This window comes from Tauraco erythrolophus, chromosome 12, assembly GCF_009769465.1.
Source record: "Tauraco erythrolophus isolate bTauEry1 chromosome 12, bTauEry1.pri, whole genome shotgun sequence".
NCBI classification, from domain to species: domain Eukaryota; kingdom Metazoa; phylum Chordata; class Aves; order Musophagiformes; family Musophagidae; genus Tauraco; species Tauraco erythrolophus.
The window spans coordinates 20,622,073-20,641,363 of record NC_141476.1 but is presented as its reverse complement, the minus strand read 5'-3'; the positions used below and the strand labels follow the sequence as shown (position 1 = coordinate 20,641,363).

At 38.1% G+C, this 19,291-nt stretch overlaps 1 protein-coding gene across 1 annotated transcript in view; it reads right to left on the bottom strand.

Moving 5' to 3' along the window:
• SLC6A11 (solute carrier family 6 member 11) overlaps positions 1-19,291 on the bottom strand; it is a 104,020-nt gene that overhangs the window by 48,638 nt on the left and 36,091 nt on the right. The window contains exon 6 of the mRNA XM_009988626.2: positions 4,639-4,773. Coding sequence (XP_009986928.1) covers positions 4,639-4,773 — 135 coding nt within the window. The remainder of the gene's footprint in view (positions 1-4,638; positions 4,774-19,291) is intronic.

Here is a 19,291-nt window from a genome sequence, read left to right as displayed (position 1 = left end):
CCATGTTATTAAACATTGGAAATAAAAAGTTAAAGGAAGATAAATACTTTTCCAGTTTAGATTTGCAGAGCAGAGTTCAAGAAAATATTACCTCTACACCTATATGATATTTCCAAACGTGTCTCTCACATAAATATATTATAATTAGCCTAATTAGATAGCAATTGTTTACAGTTTTGGTGAATAGTATCTTTTTTTAAAGTAAAAATCTCTGTATATGCTCAAATACACTACAATGATGTTTAGTGAATAACTAGGAAAATAAACTCATGCTAACCTGAAAATTAAGAAGTTTTTAATGAAAACTACAAGTTTCAGGAAAAAAAAATATCAATGTGCATTTATTCTAAGTGATTGTCTACAAAAAAAAAAAAAAAAATCAGGTATCTGATGTACTAAAATATTCTTTTTTTCCTCTGTAAAAACATACTTCATGAAAACTGAGCCTAAGTGCCACACAGGAAAGTGCAGGAAGAAAGAAATTTTTGAGAAAGAGGGCAATGTAAGGAAAAGGTCATCTTTGCACTAGAAGACTTATCTAGTGTAAGGGCTTTTTCAGGTTAAATTGATGCTTATTGCTGTGCATCCATGTTTTGGTACTTATCTTCAAGAAAGGTAAGAAGGAAGATCCAAGTGAGCTACAAGCCCGTCAACCGAATTTCAATGCCAGGGAAATTAATGGAAAAAGTCCTGGAAGACATCTTCAAACTGGGTAGTCTACCCATTGCAAGAGTAACCATAGACGGAGATGAATTGTAGAAAAATCTCTGCCGTTAGAAACGTTATTGCAACATTCTGACTGCAAATAATAGATCAGTGACATTTCAAATCAAGCCTAACTGTGATGGCTTAGATTTTCCTGTGCCTTACGTGTAATTTGCCCTGTCGTTCATTTATTGTGCTTAACATTCACATGAGGGCACATCAAAGATAAAGTACAACCTGTTTTCTCTCCACATAGAAATGTATTCTCATGTGCAATTCAGTCGCAAAATCCAGATTACTTTTTTTTTTTTTTCTAGATTTTGGTAAGCATCAACTGCTCAGGGTAGAGTGCAATTCTGACTATGTTGACGTGTTCACCCCTGCAGATGCTATAATGAGTATCTTCATTAAAACAATACATATTTTTTAATAAAAACAACCCAGTAACTCAGCCAGTTATTATCATCCAAGCAAACAAGAAACAAGGCTTTATTTCTATTTTCCTCCTCATTTTAAGAGTCCACTGCAACACGCAGGGTTTAAATCTACATGCATATGTTTTCCAGATCATAGAACCATAATATTACTCCTTGATTGATCAAAATGGTATGTGTGCTAGTCCCTAACCAATTTAACCTCTTCTATGCACAAATGTTTGGAAAATCCCATTATAAAGAATCAAATGTTTTCCCCAAAAAGGAGCAGTGAGTACCACACACAAGCACAATTACATATTAAGTGACTTAAATGTGTTGAGGGACAACCAGAACCATATTCTTGAGTCAGACTTGCACACAAACCCCATGACAATTCTAGTAACTTCGTAAAATACTTCTTTTATAAGAGTTATAACTCAGGAAAAACTCCATATTTAAGCTATGAACAGCACCTGTATCTTCCAGATTGGGGCAGAGGGACATGTTTCAAGCCAGTTTGAGCACGAAGGCTATAGAGACCTTACTGCTGATGAAACAAAGCATTTCTGAAGATTAAATATAGTACTCCACTATCATAACAAAAAGTGATTGGTATGAGCTGTACGGATACACAGAACAAAAGACGGCGTTTTCAGACCAAGAGGATTCAGTCTGCTGAAAAGATGGAATACAAAAATGAAATAGAGAACATAGCACTTGAAAACTAAGAGGAACTGAAAAGACAGATGAATAGCTGCTTAGAAAGCTATAATGAACCATGGAATGCAAATTACACAAAGACAAAAGATTCAAGAACTTCAAACTAAAGTGAGCCTTGAAGAAAAAAAAAATGATTTAATCCACAGTAAACACTGTTGGCACTGTGGTTCAAATATCGCTCTCCTGATACAGACAGCGTAGTCTCCCTGGAACGTTGTTGAAACAGACTCTGACTGAAGAGGAAAACAACTTCTGCTAGTACACATGCATTATGCTTTGATATTATGGAGTAAATCCAAATAAACAAGAGTAAAGATGAAAACTGGAAGCACAAATGCCAAGGTTACTTTAGGTGTCCTATATTCGCTTCTTGGCAAAAATCTCTAGAACAAATTGGGAAGAGGTGTATGGGATGGGATTTTTGATGCCAAAATTTGTGGGTTTGAACATTATTAAGCTCTACATTTCCATAAAATGGAAAATGTCTAAATATCTATCTTGTTACCATTAAAAGTTGCAATAAAGCTGAATCAATTCCATTTTACTTTTTTTTTAATAAAATGAGTTGTGCCAAATTCTATTTTTAAGATTGAGAAGTCAAACTTCCTTGATTTCTTGAACATTGACCAGAAAGCCCACTCATAACTCAGAAATCTTTCTTCAAAAATTGCATTGATTAACCTCAACAAAATATTTCCATTTCAGTGAAACAGCATTCTTTCAACACAAGAAAATTTCTCTAAAACCGTTTCATGACATGTGCTCCAGTTAAATTACGTGTACTAGTGTTCACAATCTCTATTATGGAGCATCCTACTTCAGCCTCTTTCCTACAGGAATGTGCTCAAAATGCTAAGGGTGGAGTATGGCAATGTGTCAGTCAAAGCCTCACTGAAACGGAAAAAAAAGTTGGCTTGTTGAAGCAATCCATTAGGCCTTTCCAAAAGACATTCTGGTATCAGCTGAGCTATATGTGCGGGACAAACAGACACATGAACACGTGCCTTAAGTGCTTTGTACTTCACAGACTGCTTAGACTAATACTACGTGCTTTGGAGATCGTCATGGCAACAACGTATTTCTTCACAAACGGAAAGTGTACCGTAAATAGGCATATAAACCCCTTGTAGCCTGACAATACGGGTGCTTAAGCTTGCACGCCCTCCCTCAGTAACAAACAGAAACAAGGGTGCCAGTGGCATGCGAAAAATCCACACGCAGGGCAAAATCCTGTTAGCAGGCCTCGTGCACACCACTGGGCAAGTGAAGGATTCAACATTTAAGCAGCAGGACTACCTCCCAATTCCTACTAGGTCAACAGGCTTCACAGGTGGAGGAATCATCATGTTGTAGTACAAGAAAAGAGTAACCAGCGAACAGTTCTTTTAAGGCAAGTGGTAGCTTGCAGAATCACACAGGAAGGTGAAACACTGGTTAAAACTGGACAAAATAAACAGTTGTCGTCCATGTTCTCAGATAAGCATATGACAGTCAAATTTCTTGTCTCTGCTAAAATGAGTTAAGACATAGGATTCACTTAAAATTGGACTGGCTTGCTGTATTTACTACAGTCTGAGTCTATATGTTGCAAACAAATAACTAGGAGCGTGTCAGAATCCTGTTGGGTTTTCTCTATTGCTGTGCTAATTTCTCAGGTGAACTGAGGCCACCTCTAACCAAGCTAGCTGTTGGAAAGCCATAGCACATCGCTGATGTTCTAACACCACTTCCACAACTCTGCTTTCACTTCCCATCTGTGCTGGCACAGAATGATGGAAATGTTGTTGAGTCCAAAAGTAGCAACATGATTAAAGTTTCATCTAAAATTGTCAATATTTTAAATGAATCTTCTTCTTTCTAGCTGTTTTTTCTGTAGAAACATTACTTGTTTAAAGTGAACTTTACATGACTCAGTCATTGCAAACACTTCAAGGCAGTAACCTGAAGGGTCCTCTCTGTTTGTCTTTTACAAAAAACTAAATACACATTTTCAGTAAGCAGAGATTTAAAAAAAATTATGCTGACACATTTTCAGTATGGAGATTGAAAAAACCTAATTTTGACAAATATTCCCAAATTTCCTTTCTATCTCCATCTCAAGGTCCATTTAATATTGTAATAGCCTTAGGAGTAACACCGTATAATGTCTTTTACATTGCCAAACCAGATAAGGAAAATGCTGTCTGCAACCTGTCAGGTTTGGTAGAGCTTGTGCCATTTTCCCTCTTTGATATTAGAAAAATGATATATACTAACTGTTTGATTGCACTCATCTGCCACTGAAAAAAAAAAATCAATTTAATCCAGTATTTCCATGTTCAGCTCTACTCTGGAAGCAACAAAAAAGACACAGCTCCTGGTTTGAGTACTTCATTTCTCCTTGATTGCATATAGAAACTTTTGCTTCAAAGGCAACAATCATCTGAATAATTAATTTCTCTACTAATTTTGACTGAGATTTAGATTTGGAATGAGCAAAGAACTGCAAAATGGGTAAGCGTTATTTAAAGTTGTTCCCGTTGAAATGCAATGCCCTTGCCCCTCCATGGCCAAAGCAGCAACAGCAACTGAACATTTCTGAAACTTCTGATTTATCAACCAAGGTACTTTTCTGCTAAAAGAATAATATATTCCAACACATGTAATAAGTGATAGCTTTAAAGTCCTACTCGCAATTCCAAATTTCTAACAATGAACAACTATCCAGCAACCACCTGTATTTGAACTTTAGAATCAAGAAACTCTTACATTTTTTCCCAGTCAGAGAGGAAAATAAATCCATGGACCATAGTCTTACCTGTGGGTCAGACAGTCGAGAAAGGTCAGGGTACAAGTAGAACTTTATCCCCTCGGAAGCACCTGGTAACGTTACTCCACGAATCAGAAGAATCATCAACATGATATAGGGGAACGTGGCTGTTACATATACAACCTAGCAAGAAGAAGCAAACATTAGAGAAATATTTTCTTCTAACTGCAACAAAACCACCTCATTTCCACATCCATTTTGCTACTAGATAAAAACCAAATCCTTTTCTGGAGGAAAAGTGGTTTTGATGCCCTTGTTCATGCAGGTAAATATTGTCCTCTCAATATATACCCTTCTAAACTATTTATGTCTTGTAGGAAAGGCCAACGCTTTTTTATCGAGAGATTAGGAAGTTCTCTTGAATTATATCACTTACCCTTTCTTGGTGGTAAGGGATCAGACACTATACTATAGTGTACCTGTACACTATACCACATGCTATTCCGAACACAGATACATGGAAATTGACTCTTAATAGTTAGTAATTAATTACATTACATGTATTCTGTAACAACATATGCAATGAATTCTCAGTCACCTAGTAATGACTAAACTGTCAGCTCGCAAGACTGCTTTGCCTGCACGTCTGCATTTGAGGAATAAACATTTCATCAAGCCTAAAGGTTAAACCTTATTTATATCTCCTTGTGATTTGCTATAGTACCCTTATTACACAAAGTACCCTCAGGCAAGATTTCTGTACTGCTCAAGCCCAGCAATTTCTGTTTTCATATATATAGCACATTTTTTTCAGAAATGAGTTTGCTCGGTGCAGCTTTTCTGGAAACCTGCAAGAAGTCACTTTTTCCAAAGGAAAGATTGAGCAGAATTGACCTTATTTTACAATCACAAATGTGAGAGCAATATACAGCTATTCAAACTTGGAGATGGATTAAATGATAAATTCCAACTGACTATAAATATGTCCTTTAAATAATAACATTCCTTGAACTTAACTCTACATAATTCTCTATAACCATTTCTGCCTGTGCAAAGTAGGTATGAAATATCCTAATGCGTGATGATACTCATACGTTGCACAAGACAAAATTCCTTAACAAGCTGCAAGAATAGGGAAAATCACTTGGTGAAAAATATAACCTGTATAGCCCTCAAAAATGTGCATTTTAAATTCAAAAGTTCATTACCTCTATCATAGCTACGTAAATGAAAGAGATACATCAGAGACTGCACACACAAAAGGATTCTCAAACACATTTCCATGACTAATGAACTGAATTTTGATTTTTTCAGACCGTGCTGAGTATTCAACCCCAAATATGAAATCATCTCACGTGTGCCTCAGTTGGTACGCTCAGAAATGGAGGAACTTAAAATCGCATTGCAGATATTTGAACACGTCCAGCAGCCCAAGACATATTTAGGCATTTGCTCTCGCTACCCTTAACTTCTATATCTTTCAGGTGTCTTATCCCTTTTGAAAATACAGTCCATGATTTTCCTAGGAAATAGAGACAACCATTATATTCCTTTAGGTCTCAGAAGCCTGACTTGATGAATTCATCGGTCCATAAAACGCAAAATGTAAAGCTTTATCTCAGTGCTTACATTTATGATCATTGACTATTAGTGGACATGCAAACTGATATGACTGGCTGAGTTCAAACAGACCTTGTCTCAAAGTGACTGCTCTCCATGTTTAGGTTTCAAATAAAAATGGATCATCAGTTAATGAGAAGTAAAAAATTAACAGAGGGAATGGACATGGTCCTGCTCTGAGTACACTGAGTCTCTCTCTCTCTGAGACCTTTTATGTCAGTAAACAGATTGCAATTTTGTACAGGCAGATTTCTTCCCAGGTTCCTTTGGGTGCATTTCCTCACTCAGCTCCATCAAGGAAGAGCTGAAGCCACTCATCTCCATGTCCAAGAGAGGTCAGGTAAAGGTACCCTTGTACAGTAGTCTGTAATCCCGCAGCAGCCATCCAGGCTTGTAGAGCTGTACTTCACAATTTTCTGTTTGCTTTTCCAAGTGCCTTCCACAGCCCATCTGCAGGTATTAACACCATTGCAAGGACTAGAACCACAACCTCTAGCATTCTTTTTTATCTTGAGGATAGTTGTGCCTCAGCTTCGGAAGAATGAGAACTCTCCTTCCTTTCTGGTTACAAAAAGAGGATATAAATGGAGCGCAATTGGCCCAGTATGTCTGGCAATAAACACTGATGCAGATATCCAGAACGACAGTGAAAGAGATACCAAGGAAGCAAGTGTGGAGAAGATACACCCTTCCTGAGCCAGTTGACATTGCTGACAGTTTTTCAATGTTAGTGCTCAGACAGCTGGTGAGGCTGCTAAACTCCAAGCTTCACCTGTACCACAACAGGTGCAGGTATTGTGTTCGGAGAGGGGTGAGAAGGCCACCTCTGCAGGTGGTGGTCGAGTCTCCCAGTATGTTGAGCCACTCAGTTCTGTTGCATCCAGAGCTCATTTTATCATGCTTCTCGAGAGCTCATGAGTTGCAGGAGGATAGGGCATTTTAGAAATCAAATGCCATTATTAGTATCATCATCACATCTGTAGGCATTAAAAGTTTCCTGAATTGTTTTCTTTTCTTTCAACACATCAAACCTCTCTGAATATAAATGTGAACACAACTGTTTCTAATTACACTGCATCCTGTTTTAATTGACTTTAATTGCTTGGTATGCTAATTTGCATTCCAATGCTCAAAATGCTTTTTTTAAACCCTTGTCAGAGTACTGCCAGTGTTTAGGCAGTTGGAAACAAAATAAAAATTTCTGGCATTCTAGTTTTTGCACCAAGTTCTCCTATTACAATACAATTGAAAGACAAATTTAGAGAGATTATTAGACATACAAGTATGTGGAAAGGCACCTACTGGGACATCTAGCAGCTCTTTAGCATACTTAGGTGCTTAACTGAAAGTTACCAAGGATCCTGAGAACAGATATTTCATTGACTGCTATGAACTTTAAGTACCAAAGTATTGGAAGGAAGTTACGTATCAAGTACTGGAACTTTAAATACCAAAACCTCAAGAGACTTAGATGTCTGTATCACTCAAGGTTAGATATAAAGATATCTAGGTATCTAAGCAATGATTTCATGATTTTATGAGGCACCATAAAGATCTTGAGAACTGAACTAGCTGCCAGTTTGCTTCTTTGCATACCAAAGTATCTTAAGACACCCACAAATATAGTGCATAGGTTCACATTTGGCTACTGAGACTGTTGAACTTCTTGTCCAAAATGAAAAGGTGCTTTTCTGAACGTTCTGGTCAGATCATGCTGCAGAGGTTCAAGTGAAGGTGACTTGGCTTGTGAGAAAATGTAGAAGAAATACCTGATAAATCTGTTGAGAATAGGAAGAAGTTCTGCATGCAATGAATTGAGCCACACGCCCAGAAATCTAGAAGCCTAAGAGTAGATTCCTCTGGCTACAGCTACTACAGACCACGCCAGCCCGATGTTCACGCAGTACCTTACAGGAGCTTCATAGCAGGGTGAGTCGTGAATAGGAAGTGGTGAACTTTAATCCTTCGCTTGGCCTTTGCTGAGCACATAACTGAACCAGAATTCAATGAACAAAACACAACTTCCTGAAGCTAGGAAGTTGAGGGAATTCTTCTTTGCAAGCCTCAATGTTTGAACTTGTTAACATTATAATGAACCAATTCCATTTTATAAATGGAATAAAAGTGTTTAATTTCACTTCATGCTTCAGAAAATTACTAGCTTGCCAATCCCCTTCCCCTGAAGTCCTCTGTTGCTCCATTAGGCTATAAACACAAGTAGCATTAATGCAAGAATTGCCAGCAATTTGCCCAAACTCAGTATTAGAAGAGTTATATGGAAAATAACACCTGACCCCATGCCCTGCTCATCTTTATCTTTCATTTAGTGTTTTCAGCTTACTGGCTAGTCATTTAACCTATTTATTTAGTTGACACTGCGATCATAGAGAATTAGACTGACACCACCAATGCCCTTTGTTAAGAGGAGACCGCTGAGCAATCTTCAGATCTCAGTGACATACAAGGTTTGCCCACACAGGTCAAATAAAGGAAAATTATGCCCACACTACAACACACTCCTGTGTAGAGAAACAGCTTGGGAACCAAAATGTCACTACCTAAGTGATGTGACAGGGAAAAGAGTAACTTTTATCCTGCTTTACAGTGTCGATGCAGAAGGGCACATTAATACAACCATAGAAATGTAATTATTTTGCCACTGTCTGGCAGCTCTAGTGTCTTTGTGGACACACCCAGGTATTAACAATTTGGACATGATTTCCATCAAAATTTTAAAAAAGAGTTCTACATGCCACAGTTAACCTAGACATCTTGGTTCCACTAATATACTTCCAGTTTCACAAATTCCAACTTCCTAGATGTTAACAGCGGATAACACTATAAAAGATTTTCTTTTTCAACCACCGTGGTATACTGTGAATTTTTCCATACAGCATTGTTTGAAAAAGAGTCTTTTCCTAATATGACACTATAGCTTCTACAGACATATAGATGACAACTGAAGAGATATATTTTCAACATTAATTGGATTCACAAGAAAAAAGGCATAAAAGAGTATAAAGGAATGACAGCTGATTCACAAGTTTTTTAAAAGCATGTCAAAAGGGGGAAAAAAATTCTAGATCTGTCTACATTTAAAAGCTAAACTTTCATATGCAGTAAAAGAAACTGAACCGAAAACCCAACAGAACACCAGATGAGTGGATTTGTATGATAGGATGGTGCAGGGGGGGAGACAGATTCAGCAAAATGGCTGATTTTTCTATTTTCTCTGTGTATATATATGTGTATATAATATAGATTCATTCAGCATCATCTTCTGTTTGTCTTGCTTGTTTATCCACAGAGGTAAATTTGCTCCAGAATAATCTGGTGAACCATCCCTAACCAGAAACCTACAAACTGCAGAACTTCTTCTAAGCTACTAAGGTAAGAGAATTTAAAGATATTTGAGAGCTGAGAACTAAGTATCAAAGAGGAAAAATTCACTGAGAGTGCAAGATGCTCTAGAAAATAAGGGCCAGGAGAGGACACTTAATGAAGGTATATTAGATCCTACATTTAATGAAAGTATGTTAGAACCTTGTTAAATGCATAGTGATCACGGGAAGCAGGAGAGTATATATGACACAATAACAGCAAAAAAAAAAAACCACTTCTAATGCCACATCACACAGAAAAATCTTTATCTAGCAGAGCTATGCAATTCCTTATTTTTATCCATGTGGTGAAGGCAACAAATAAATAACTAAATAAAAGTCTGAGTCAAGCTGAAAGTTTCCTTTACAATGAAATGAAAACTGAACTCCAAAATTCATTCTGAGCCATTAAAAAAAAAAATTACCTTCTATTCCATTTAGTTTTGGCATTCTTTTTACTAAATGGGTAAGAAGGGAGACCTCTCTTGATTGAAAAATGCTTTAACAAGCCAAAGTCATTATTCATAAGTTTCATTTCAATATTAAAAAAAGGGTGAAAAATGTTTTTTTCCTATTTTTTAAGGAAGAATTATTCTTTACATTGGGTTTGACTTCATGAACTTTTCAGCACTTCCCAAATTCCATTTCAGCAACATATTCTGTGTTCAAAAAACTGCCTACCTGTAGTAAGAAGTTGCAAAAGGCGAGGAGGAAAAATATGGTGGAAGTTTTGACTCAGTGCTAAGGACTCGTGCTCTAACGGCCTCTACCAGACCAACCCAGGAATGTAGCTAAAATTTGAAAGCAGTGAAAAAGTGCCAAAGGCAGACAATGCACTGCAACGGCTCACGTTCCTGGCTGAAGTAAGTGAACAATTTACTTAAATTATGAGCTATTTCTCCCCATAAATATTCCTTAAGCAGCACCAAGTTTTCTTAATATGTGTTAATCAAAATTATTTCCCAGCTAATTACTGCAGCTGTTTTTTTCCAGATAGCCCAGGACAACTGAAATCACGATCTGTCTGTCTTCTGCTAAAATTGCTCTTCAAGCTTGTTGGTTATTTTGATGAGGTCTACAGGCTTCATATTTAATGAAACAAATGTACTGCCTAGACCGAATGCAAAGCTAGGTTTCCATGTATTTGGGTCAGAATTCCCTAATTTAACAGATACTGCTGCCCCCAAACATTCATTTGTTAGACTACCAACAGAAACCAAACAAAAGTAGTCATAAATGTGACCTGAGAGGTTTCAAGACAGGTATCTTGGAACATAGCTGTATCTACAACGCAGAAACAATGCACTTCGCACCCCCAGCAACATCTCAGTTCTTGGTTATCCCTACTTCCCGATTACTGTTTGAATATAATGAGAGGGTGCAAAACTCCCCACATCTCCTTCAGAAAGAAACCTTGCTATGTGAGTAGAAGAGAGTTTCAGTGATTCTACAGAGACTGCCCAACCCATACAACTGGAAAACACAAATCAAGAAGTGCTTCTTGGAACAGAACTTCCCCTCCACATAGACATAATCAGCAGAGCCCAGTCATGGGGAAGGCAACACATGAAAGTGCCTATATAACATTTAGAAACAGTTAATTTTATTACATTATTTAAATCAATTATGTGACCACCTGCATTTAAGCACTAAATAATGATAAATGCAGATAACTAGATTCTTTCTTGAACAGACCATATGCATACACAGCTTAATAATGACCTAATCACTTATAAAGAATGTGCCAACAGCTGCTAAAAAAGTGAGACTGATTATAATGGATAGGCTGCATCCTGAAAGAGTATCTTTAAATCACAGTTCCGTATGTTTCCAGAATCCATTCCAGTCTGAATAGGCCTTGGTTGGTCAAATTCAGTCAAATTTGATTTAGGGCATCAAGGGAAGAGACTCACTTTATCTAGATTAAGGCTCATAAGAAACTATTTGCATGGTTACTCTGAGTTTATGCAGTCTACAAAGTAACACGTAGGTCAATAGTAGTCTTTTGAGACCCTGCTCTGAAGCTTACAGAAAGATTCACTAGTGAATCCCCACAATGCTAACCTTGCTGGTCTGAGCAGGGACACAGCCTGAACTAAGAAACTGAAAGACTGTTAGTCATACTGTTTCATCAGTGCTACTACGTTTTTTGCTGTTCTGAAGTGCCAAAGAAAGAGAGCAGGAAGACTTACTTCCTAGATAAATATATATCCGGAGAACTCTCAGGAACTCAGTGCAATGACTTGCATCCTCCCAGTGCTGCTGTTCCTCAGTCTCCAAAATTATGTTGTCTAAACTCAATATTCATCCTACACTTACCAACTCTCTAAGTGTCCTCAGAGGACTTATGTTGATCAAAAAAGTAAAAGATGCAACAATTTTAAATAGTAACATGCCTAAGAGTGTGCTATCCGTTCGTTAGAAACTGTGCTTGTCATATTGTTAATACATTGTTAATACACTGCCAAAGCAAAAATTCCAACAGTTGTAGAACCAGCATGCCTAAAATAACTCTGTGAAGCAAGGGGAGGTCTGTACCGTAATTTTCAAATGCACAAAGTTGCAGAAAATCTTCAGCAAAACGAGCACTACAATTTGGCAAGCAGATACAGCTCTACCAGTGTAGATACAAAAGAAGCAATCCAATGATAAAATCAGGGTGTTATTGTCCCTAGTACCGATAGGGTGTGGTGTGGTGTTTTCGTTTTGTTTAGGAGAGGTGTTTAGTTTTGGGTGGTATTTTTACCCTGAAGAGGCTATTGATTTAAAATAATTATTCTATTCCACCAGAAATGGCCTAGCATCGAACTAGAATGGTAAATGAAATAATGGTATATTGTAACTATGAATATCTAAAAGAACGATGTTAACTTATTGTTTTGATTAACTTTCAAGTGCACAAAGAGGAAGACCTGCCCTGTGGTTGTGGGCAGGGAGAGGAGGACTGATAGGGAGGAAGCAAATTTCAGCATCTCGGCTAAGCTCATTACCGCAAGGAAAAGTGTTTATGCAGAGTTCCCATCAAGTAGGGAATTTGCAGAGCCACAAATATCTCAAAATCAAAGACTGCTATTTAATCAAGTAAGACTCAACTTTAAAAATCAATCAGGAAGAATTTTAAATATAAATTAGGATTAATTAATCAACTGAGGGTTTTTTTTTTTCATTTCAAAAAGGTCTTTAAAAAGTTCAAGCTTTTATAAACCAAAGCTGTTCCTCTTCAGAACCTTCCAGGATTTTCAGACTTCTGAATACCATCTAGTTTGCCTTCATGCACAACAAGACGGATACTGATATTAGTTACATACACAGAAACCTGAATTTTGTTTAAAAAAATGTTTAAAATGGGATGACTATTCCTGACATAGGACAATCCCAGTCCTTTGAAAATAATTTACAGCAGGTCAGGATTATCTCCCATACTAGAGTCTGAACTTCCAGTTTTGTTCCTGAGTTTACACAGGCAGAAAGGGGGGACTGATAAGACGCTAATTGAATTTGATTTCTTAGCTACTCTAGAGGTGCCTTCCAGCTCTCACTGAAGACACCAGTCAGTAGGTTCTGACATATTCTAAAAATGTTTAACTTGTAAAGCAGAAAAAGATGTAAGGGTCAGAATAGGACAAGTGATGATTTTACTTTCACACAGTAAAACGTCACAAATTTGTAAGATCTTATCCTGCACGGGAATGAACTCAAAATTTTTGGACAACGCATTCCTCCAATCCAGGGGACAGTAAAGGTTTGTTTGCCCTCTGATTGCTTGCTGGAGAACACGAAACTGGGTTTTCCAGATGAGCGTTGTCCTCATGTAATTACTAGCTGCTCTGAAGAACGACTAGCTGCAGTGAATCAACATTTTCCAGTGAAATAGAGGTTTTCCACAACATTCCTTATCATCTCCAGCTTAGATTGCTTACTTGTCCTGCTTGATTTTCCTCCCTTGTCTTTGAAGGAAAAACCAACCTCAAACAAGCGAAAAACAACACACCCCCCCCCCGACTCCCAAATAAACACCACCACTAAGGAAAAAAAGATGACTGCACGCAGTCCGGAAAGCGGATAAAATGTTATCTACCAAAAGGATTAGGAAGTGAGGTCTCCTAGTTAGAGCTCCTCCTTCTTCAGGTAGCCACAAAAGGTGAAAGACACCAGTCAATATAGCAATCAAAGTATATCAGCTGCACAAAGGCCGTGTCTGGGAAGGAGGCAAGAAGAGAATCAGGCACTGTGGCCAGCATATGAGAAGTCATCAAATAAAGGCATGATTACATTAGAAATTTTAAATAACCGCAAATATTAAAACCATGAAACATCAATACAATGGGAATTGGGAATTTCCCTAGAACTTTGCACCAAAACTAGTCACACATGAGCCTCTTTTTGATATGTAGTCTATCAATCTTTCAAACACTCAAGCGGATATGTTAGTGGTCGTATCTAAATGATTTGTCAGTCACTTCTGCACAGTTTTCTGAGAGTACCACAGCATTATTTAATCTTGTGCAGTAAATGCTAGGAAAAAAGTGATTTGTAAACAAGTAGGCAAAAAAGACATCCCTATAGCACACTATTACCTCTTCTTTCTTTTGATAATTTTTGTAATCGTGAAACTGTCTTGTGTATTGGACTAGATGACCTTTAAAGGTCTCTTCCAACCAAAACCATTCTATGGTTTTATTGGGAGGTTCAGGAGGTTTATAGGACAATAAAGAGCTTATCGTTTATTATTGAAAAGGCTGTGTGTTTGTCTACCCACAGAATGACAGATAAATTTCTATTATTCACTGAGGAACAGAGGTCCTTATCACCATGGTGACAGCTGAAAGATGTATTCACCATAAAGCATTTCCAATACTGCTTAATAATTATAACAGAAATATAATAAATAGCTTTATCACCTAAGCTAACAAGTGTCCTTATCATCCAGACTTTAATTCTCCACATTCCCACTCCCTATGTCCACTACATCTACTATAATGGAGCTAGTCACATCTCTATTTACTTAAAGGCTTATTACACTGTAACTTCCCTACTAAACAGCTTCTACATCTAGCCATTAAATCACCCCCAGGCTGACTCGTAGGACACTGATCTGACAGTGTGCTGCAATTTAACTGTGGTTTGGAGCCAAGTTTCAGTCTCAGAAGAAGAGGCGAGGGGATCCATGGGAAGAATGAGAGGAATCACACAATAAAGACATTGGGCTGGAAGACAGTATGACTTAAAGAGTATGTAACTGCCACAGATGTATTTTTGTATCTTAGGCAAATGCTTTGATCTCTCTGCTCTCCCTTCATCCTTCAGTTCAGCAGGGATCTCTGACTGTTATGCAGCTGTAAAGGCAAGCTCTTTGGGGAATAGAGGCATCTCACTGTGCTCATCCAAGACTTGCTACACTGAGACTCTAACCTCAGTAAGGCACTCCAGGAACAAGTGACACACAAACTAAACCACGAAAATGCTCACTGACCTGAACTACGATTGGTTATCGCAGATAGCAATAAACACATTTTACACCCACAGGAAATAACTCAAAGAAATTTTTATTACAGTTAATTCTTCAGGTCAGACTGTTGTAGCAGCTCCTTACACTTTCTATATATGACACAATCAAGCTTATATAAGACGTTTTGAGGTTTTTTTCTTTTCTTTTTTAACCACACAAGTTTTTCAATTGCCCAGCAGCAGAAGTGAATAGCAGGTGCATGGCAGCCAATTCACTTCTCGGGGATGTGTTTCAGTTACTAACATAGCACCAGAAGCTGCCTGAAGCTGAGGTAGCAATTTATTTCATTAAGCTTTCCCATTCTTAAGACTGAGTTTGGATTCAATCCATGTTAGTTGACACTGGGGTGGTATACAGAACTCAAGTCTGTAAATCTCACGAGAACAGCCTTGTAAACACAACTTCTACTACAAAGACATCTTTACATTGTAGATAAGCCAAAAACCTGTCCTATCCTGACTGCGGAAACAAGAGAGACTGCCTTCCCACTGGCAGGAATTTGATACGATACTAAACTTTGCAACAGTGCCATGGGTATGGATACCTATAAACTGCTGTGTAAATCTCAAAGAATGAGCCAATCTTGAAGCTATATAGATTAACACTAGCTGAGGACAAACGACCTGTGTGAGAAGAGGGGATCGTATCTATTCTACTTCAGCTGAAGAAACATAAAATTGAAGCATCACCAAGAGAGCCAGTGCTGTAAATGGATACCAACTCTCATGTTTCTGTATTAGAGTTGAGGGACCAAGGAGACATTTTGTGTGTTCTTGCTGAAAAAAAGGTGCAAGTAGTATTCCAAATGCCTAAACTAAGATTCACAAAACCAATTATCCGTAGCAATGTCTGTACACACATAAAGAGTAGGACACGGGCAACCACACAAACATTTTTGTAAAACATAGCTTCATAAAACCTCAACAGTTATAAATCACAGATACAAGCAGTGTGTCATGCACCTGAAGGAATAATGTTTTAGCCCTGGCACATGTGCATCAACAATGATCACAGTAAACAGAACAACTTATATTTTGGCTCCTGTTTGATGTTCTTTTGTATAGCATTGTTCTCTGATTTATTTTTTTTGGGTGGGGGATGAGATAATCAGTAAGAAAGGCCAGATTCTGTGAAAGGAGAAATAAAATATGAAGAGGTCATGTAGGAATAAGTGGCTGAAACTATTATTTTTTTTTTTTTATTAGGTCAGTGCATTTATTTTATATAATGGGCTAGAAGTGCCTGGTAACTTCAACAGAAAAAAATAAACCTGTATGCGTTACCTTTAGCCAATCCAGGCATTTTCCCTATAGAGATGTCTCAATCTGTGCCTTTCAGCTTCACCTTTAATTTTTTCAGCAAAGTTCACTGCATTACCACTGCAAACATCACAGCTGGCCTCCCCTCCCTTTTCATACAGAAGGTTGGCAGATCAGGTGATTTCTCTGCCCAAACACTCTCCCATCTGCATGTGCTCTGAGCTGTCCTTCAGTGCACTGAAACACACTTTTGGCTTCCTTGGGCTGTGGACCAGGGCTTAGATCCAGCCTAAGTGAGTATTCATAGAAAAGTGGATCTCTGCTCTTAAGGTGCAGCTGGAAAGGAATGAAATCATGACGATACGATTCAGATTTAAGTTTACGATTTGATACTTTCCCCAACTGCCAAACAGAGGATTGGGAAAACCACTGAGAGGGACACAAAAGTCTCCTTTTGTAACAAATCCGAGGTGTCCTTAAATGCTCAGTGCACAGCAGAGGGAAAAAAAATATCGCAGTAGCTGTTTTAAAACCTCACACAGAGGAGGGATAGCAGGAACTCTGCATGCATCTCATGAATGTTCTACTTTCCCCCTTTGAATGCAGAGATCAGTCTTGGACAGAGTGCTAAAGCCTCGCCATGAAGGGCTATTCTTTGCTGTTACTTCAGGCTAAAACAAAAGACACTTCAGGAGATACAATCATTGCTGCCTAGTTCCTTTTCCTGGGCTCCTACAATGGGCCCCAGTTCTTTTTTCTTTTTTTTCCTTCCACACATCTTTCTCTTATTTTTTTCTTCTGTCCTTTTACTCTTTCTTTCTGCCTCATTGAATCCATTAAGGCCTTTATATAGCCTGCTATTGAGAAATAAATTTTCTTTTGGACTAGTGACTGAGTCTTAACTGCTGGCAAGCAAGGCTTAACTCCTGATGGGAGGGCAGAGAAAATGATGGGTAAAAGGTATGATGAAAAGTCCATCTCTGAACTTCGAGTCCTTAAGCACACCAGATACCTTGCAGTGCTTTGCTGGTAATCAGCTCAAGGAAAAGGAACATCCTAATCCTAACAGTTTTTCCATCTCTTTCATGCATTAGTCTTGATACACTGAGTTATCTTTCTGCTCACATATATTCTTTTCAATTATTTTCCTTGGTTTAGGTCCATATGCCAGTCCTTTTTGCATAATTGTAAACTAGAAGGCACTCTGACATCAACAGAGATGCACTGCTACGAAAGAGATGTAAAACCGGTCCTATCTCAATTAGTACAAAATTATCCAGTCAGATATTTCCGAGGTCTGCCAATAGCGTGCAAACAATTCCAAAGACTCTAAAGCTAGATTCAGACCGGGTGCACTGCAGTTTACCCTGGAATAAGACTAGGCCTGCATGCGAACTGAAAAACCTATCCCGCTGGGGTGACAAACTAGGTCTTACACAGTGCACCACGCATGAGAAGCAAGGGAGCTATAGAGAGGCCGAGCAAGCAGAGACCTGAATGAGGACAGAGAAGGAAGATCAACCCATGGCCCATTCTAGCAGGAGAAAAGAGGTCTGCATTCAAACAGGCCAGCTTAAGCAGGTGTATGAAGGCTGGCATAGGAGCCCCGGCTATCCCCACCCTTCTCATGATGCGAAGCTCTGTGGAGTCAAGTCTTTTGCCACGGGGATACATTCTAACAGCAATGGCCTTGGCAGATGATTTGCAAAATTTAAGACTTGAAATGAAGGAGAAGAGACTTCAAATCTTGAAGTTCTGAGTAGCTGCTACACAAAATTGAGAACATCTCAACCACCTGAGAACCATATAGATCGTTCACAAAATACAGGGAAATATGAGCTGAGGTGGGGGCTGAAGGTGAAAAGTAATTTACTATTAGTGTGCTCTTTATTGTCACCAGCCTGGATAAAAAGGTTTTCTGGGGGGATGAACAGTGAAACATTCATAAATCATCCTATGCTTTCCAGCACTGCAACTGGAGGTGGAGGAGGGAGCGTGACTATAAAAAGGGAGGTAAGGGGGGAATGTGTAGTGTTCAATGTGAGAAATGGCACTACACTCAGCCAACCAGAGCCTGACAGCTTACATTTTGCATTTTAAATCATTCACACAAATTCTGGGGTTTTCCTCAACAGCTCAAATATCTATTTGTATTAAACTATTAAGGCCTATCAGAACTGCAACCTGGGACAAAAGGTCTTCAAAAGCACTACAGAGTGAAAAAAAAGAGGGCCCTACACCTTTAGTTAAAACTTGCTAAAATTTTAGCAAGGATGCTAATTAAGTATATTTTAGTACATTTCATTGGCCTTCTTATTTATTCATTATAAATGGTCTTACAGTTTTCAGTGATCGTTTCTTGCCCATCACATTCACAGATTAACAATAATGTCAAAACTCCTTACTAAGCCATTTTTCTATTATTTTTAATAGGTCTATGTCAAGATGACCCAGTCAAACAGGCTGTACCTTACCGTTCCTCTTATCTCTGGTCTTTTAACACATAGAATTAACACAGATTTCCACAAAATTTCTTGACAATTTACAGTTAAATGACCCTTCACTGTGTTCAGCTTAGCAAATCAGACTGATCAATGGAACTAATTAAGTAGTAGGGAATGGTACAGCATCGGGAAGGACAACAGCCATGCAGTTACAAAATGGATTTTACTAAGTTCAGCTTAAGACTCTCATATTGATAACAGCTATAAAATGCACTTTGCAGCCTTTACAAAACTCTTGTCTAAGTTCTACATGTAGAGCTTAAATAATGCACCTAAACCAGGAAAAATCTGGGAGTCTGGGTGGAATCTAACCAAGTTTGCCAAACATAACATTTAGAATGAGACAGGCTCCCATCAGAACCGTTAAGTAGAAAAGAACTATGGAAAACGTTACAGGTTAAGACACTATGCATAAACACAGTAAACAGA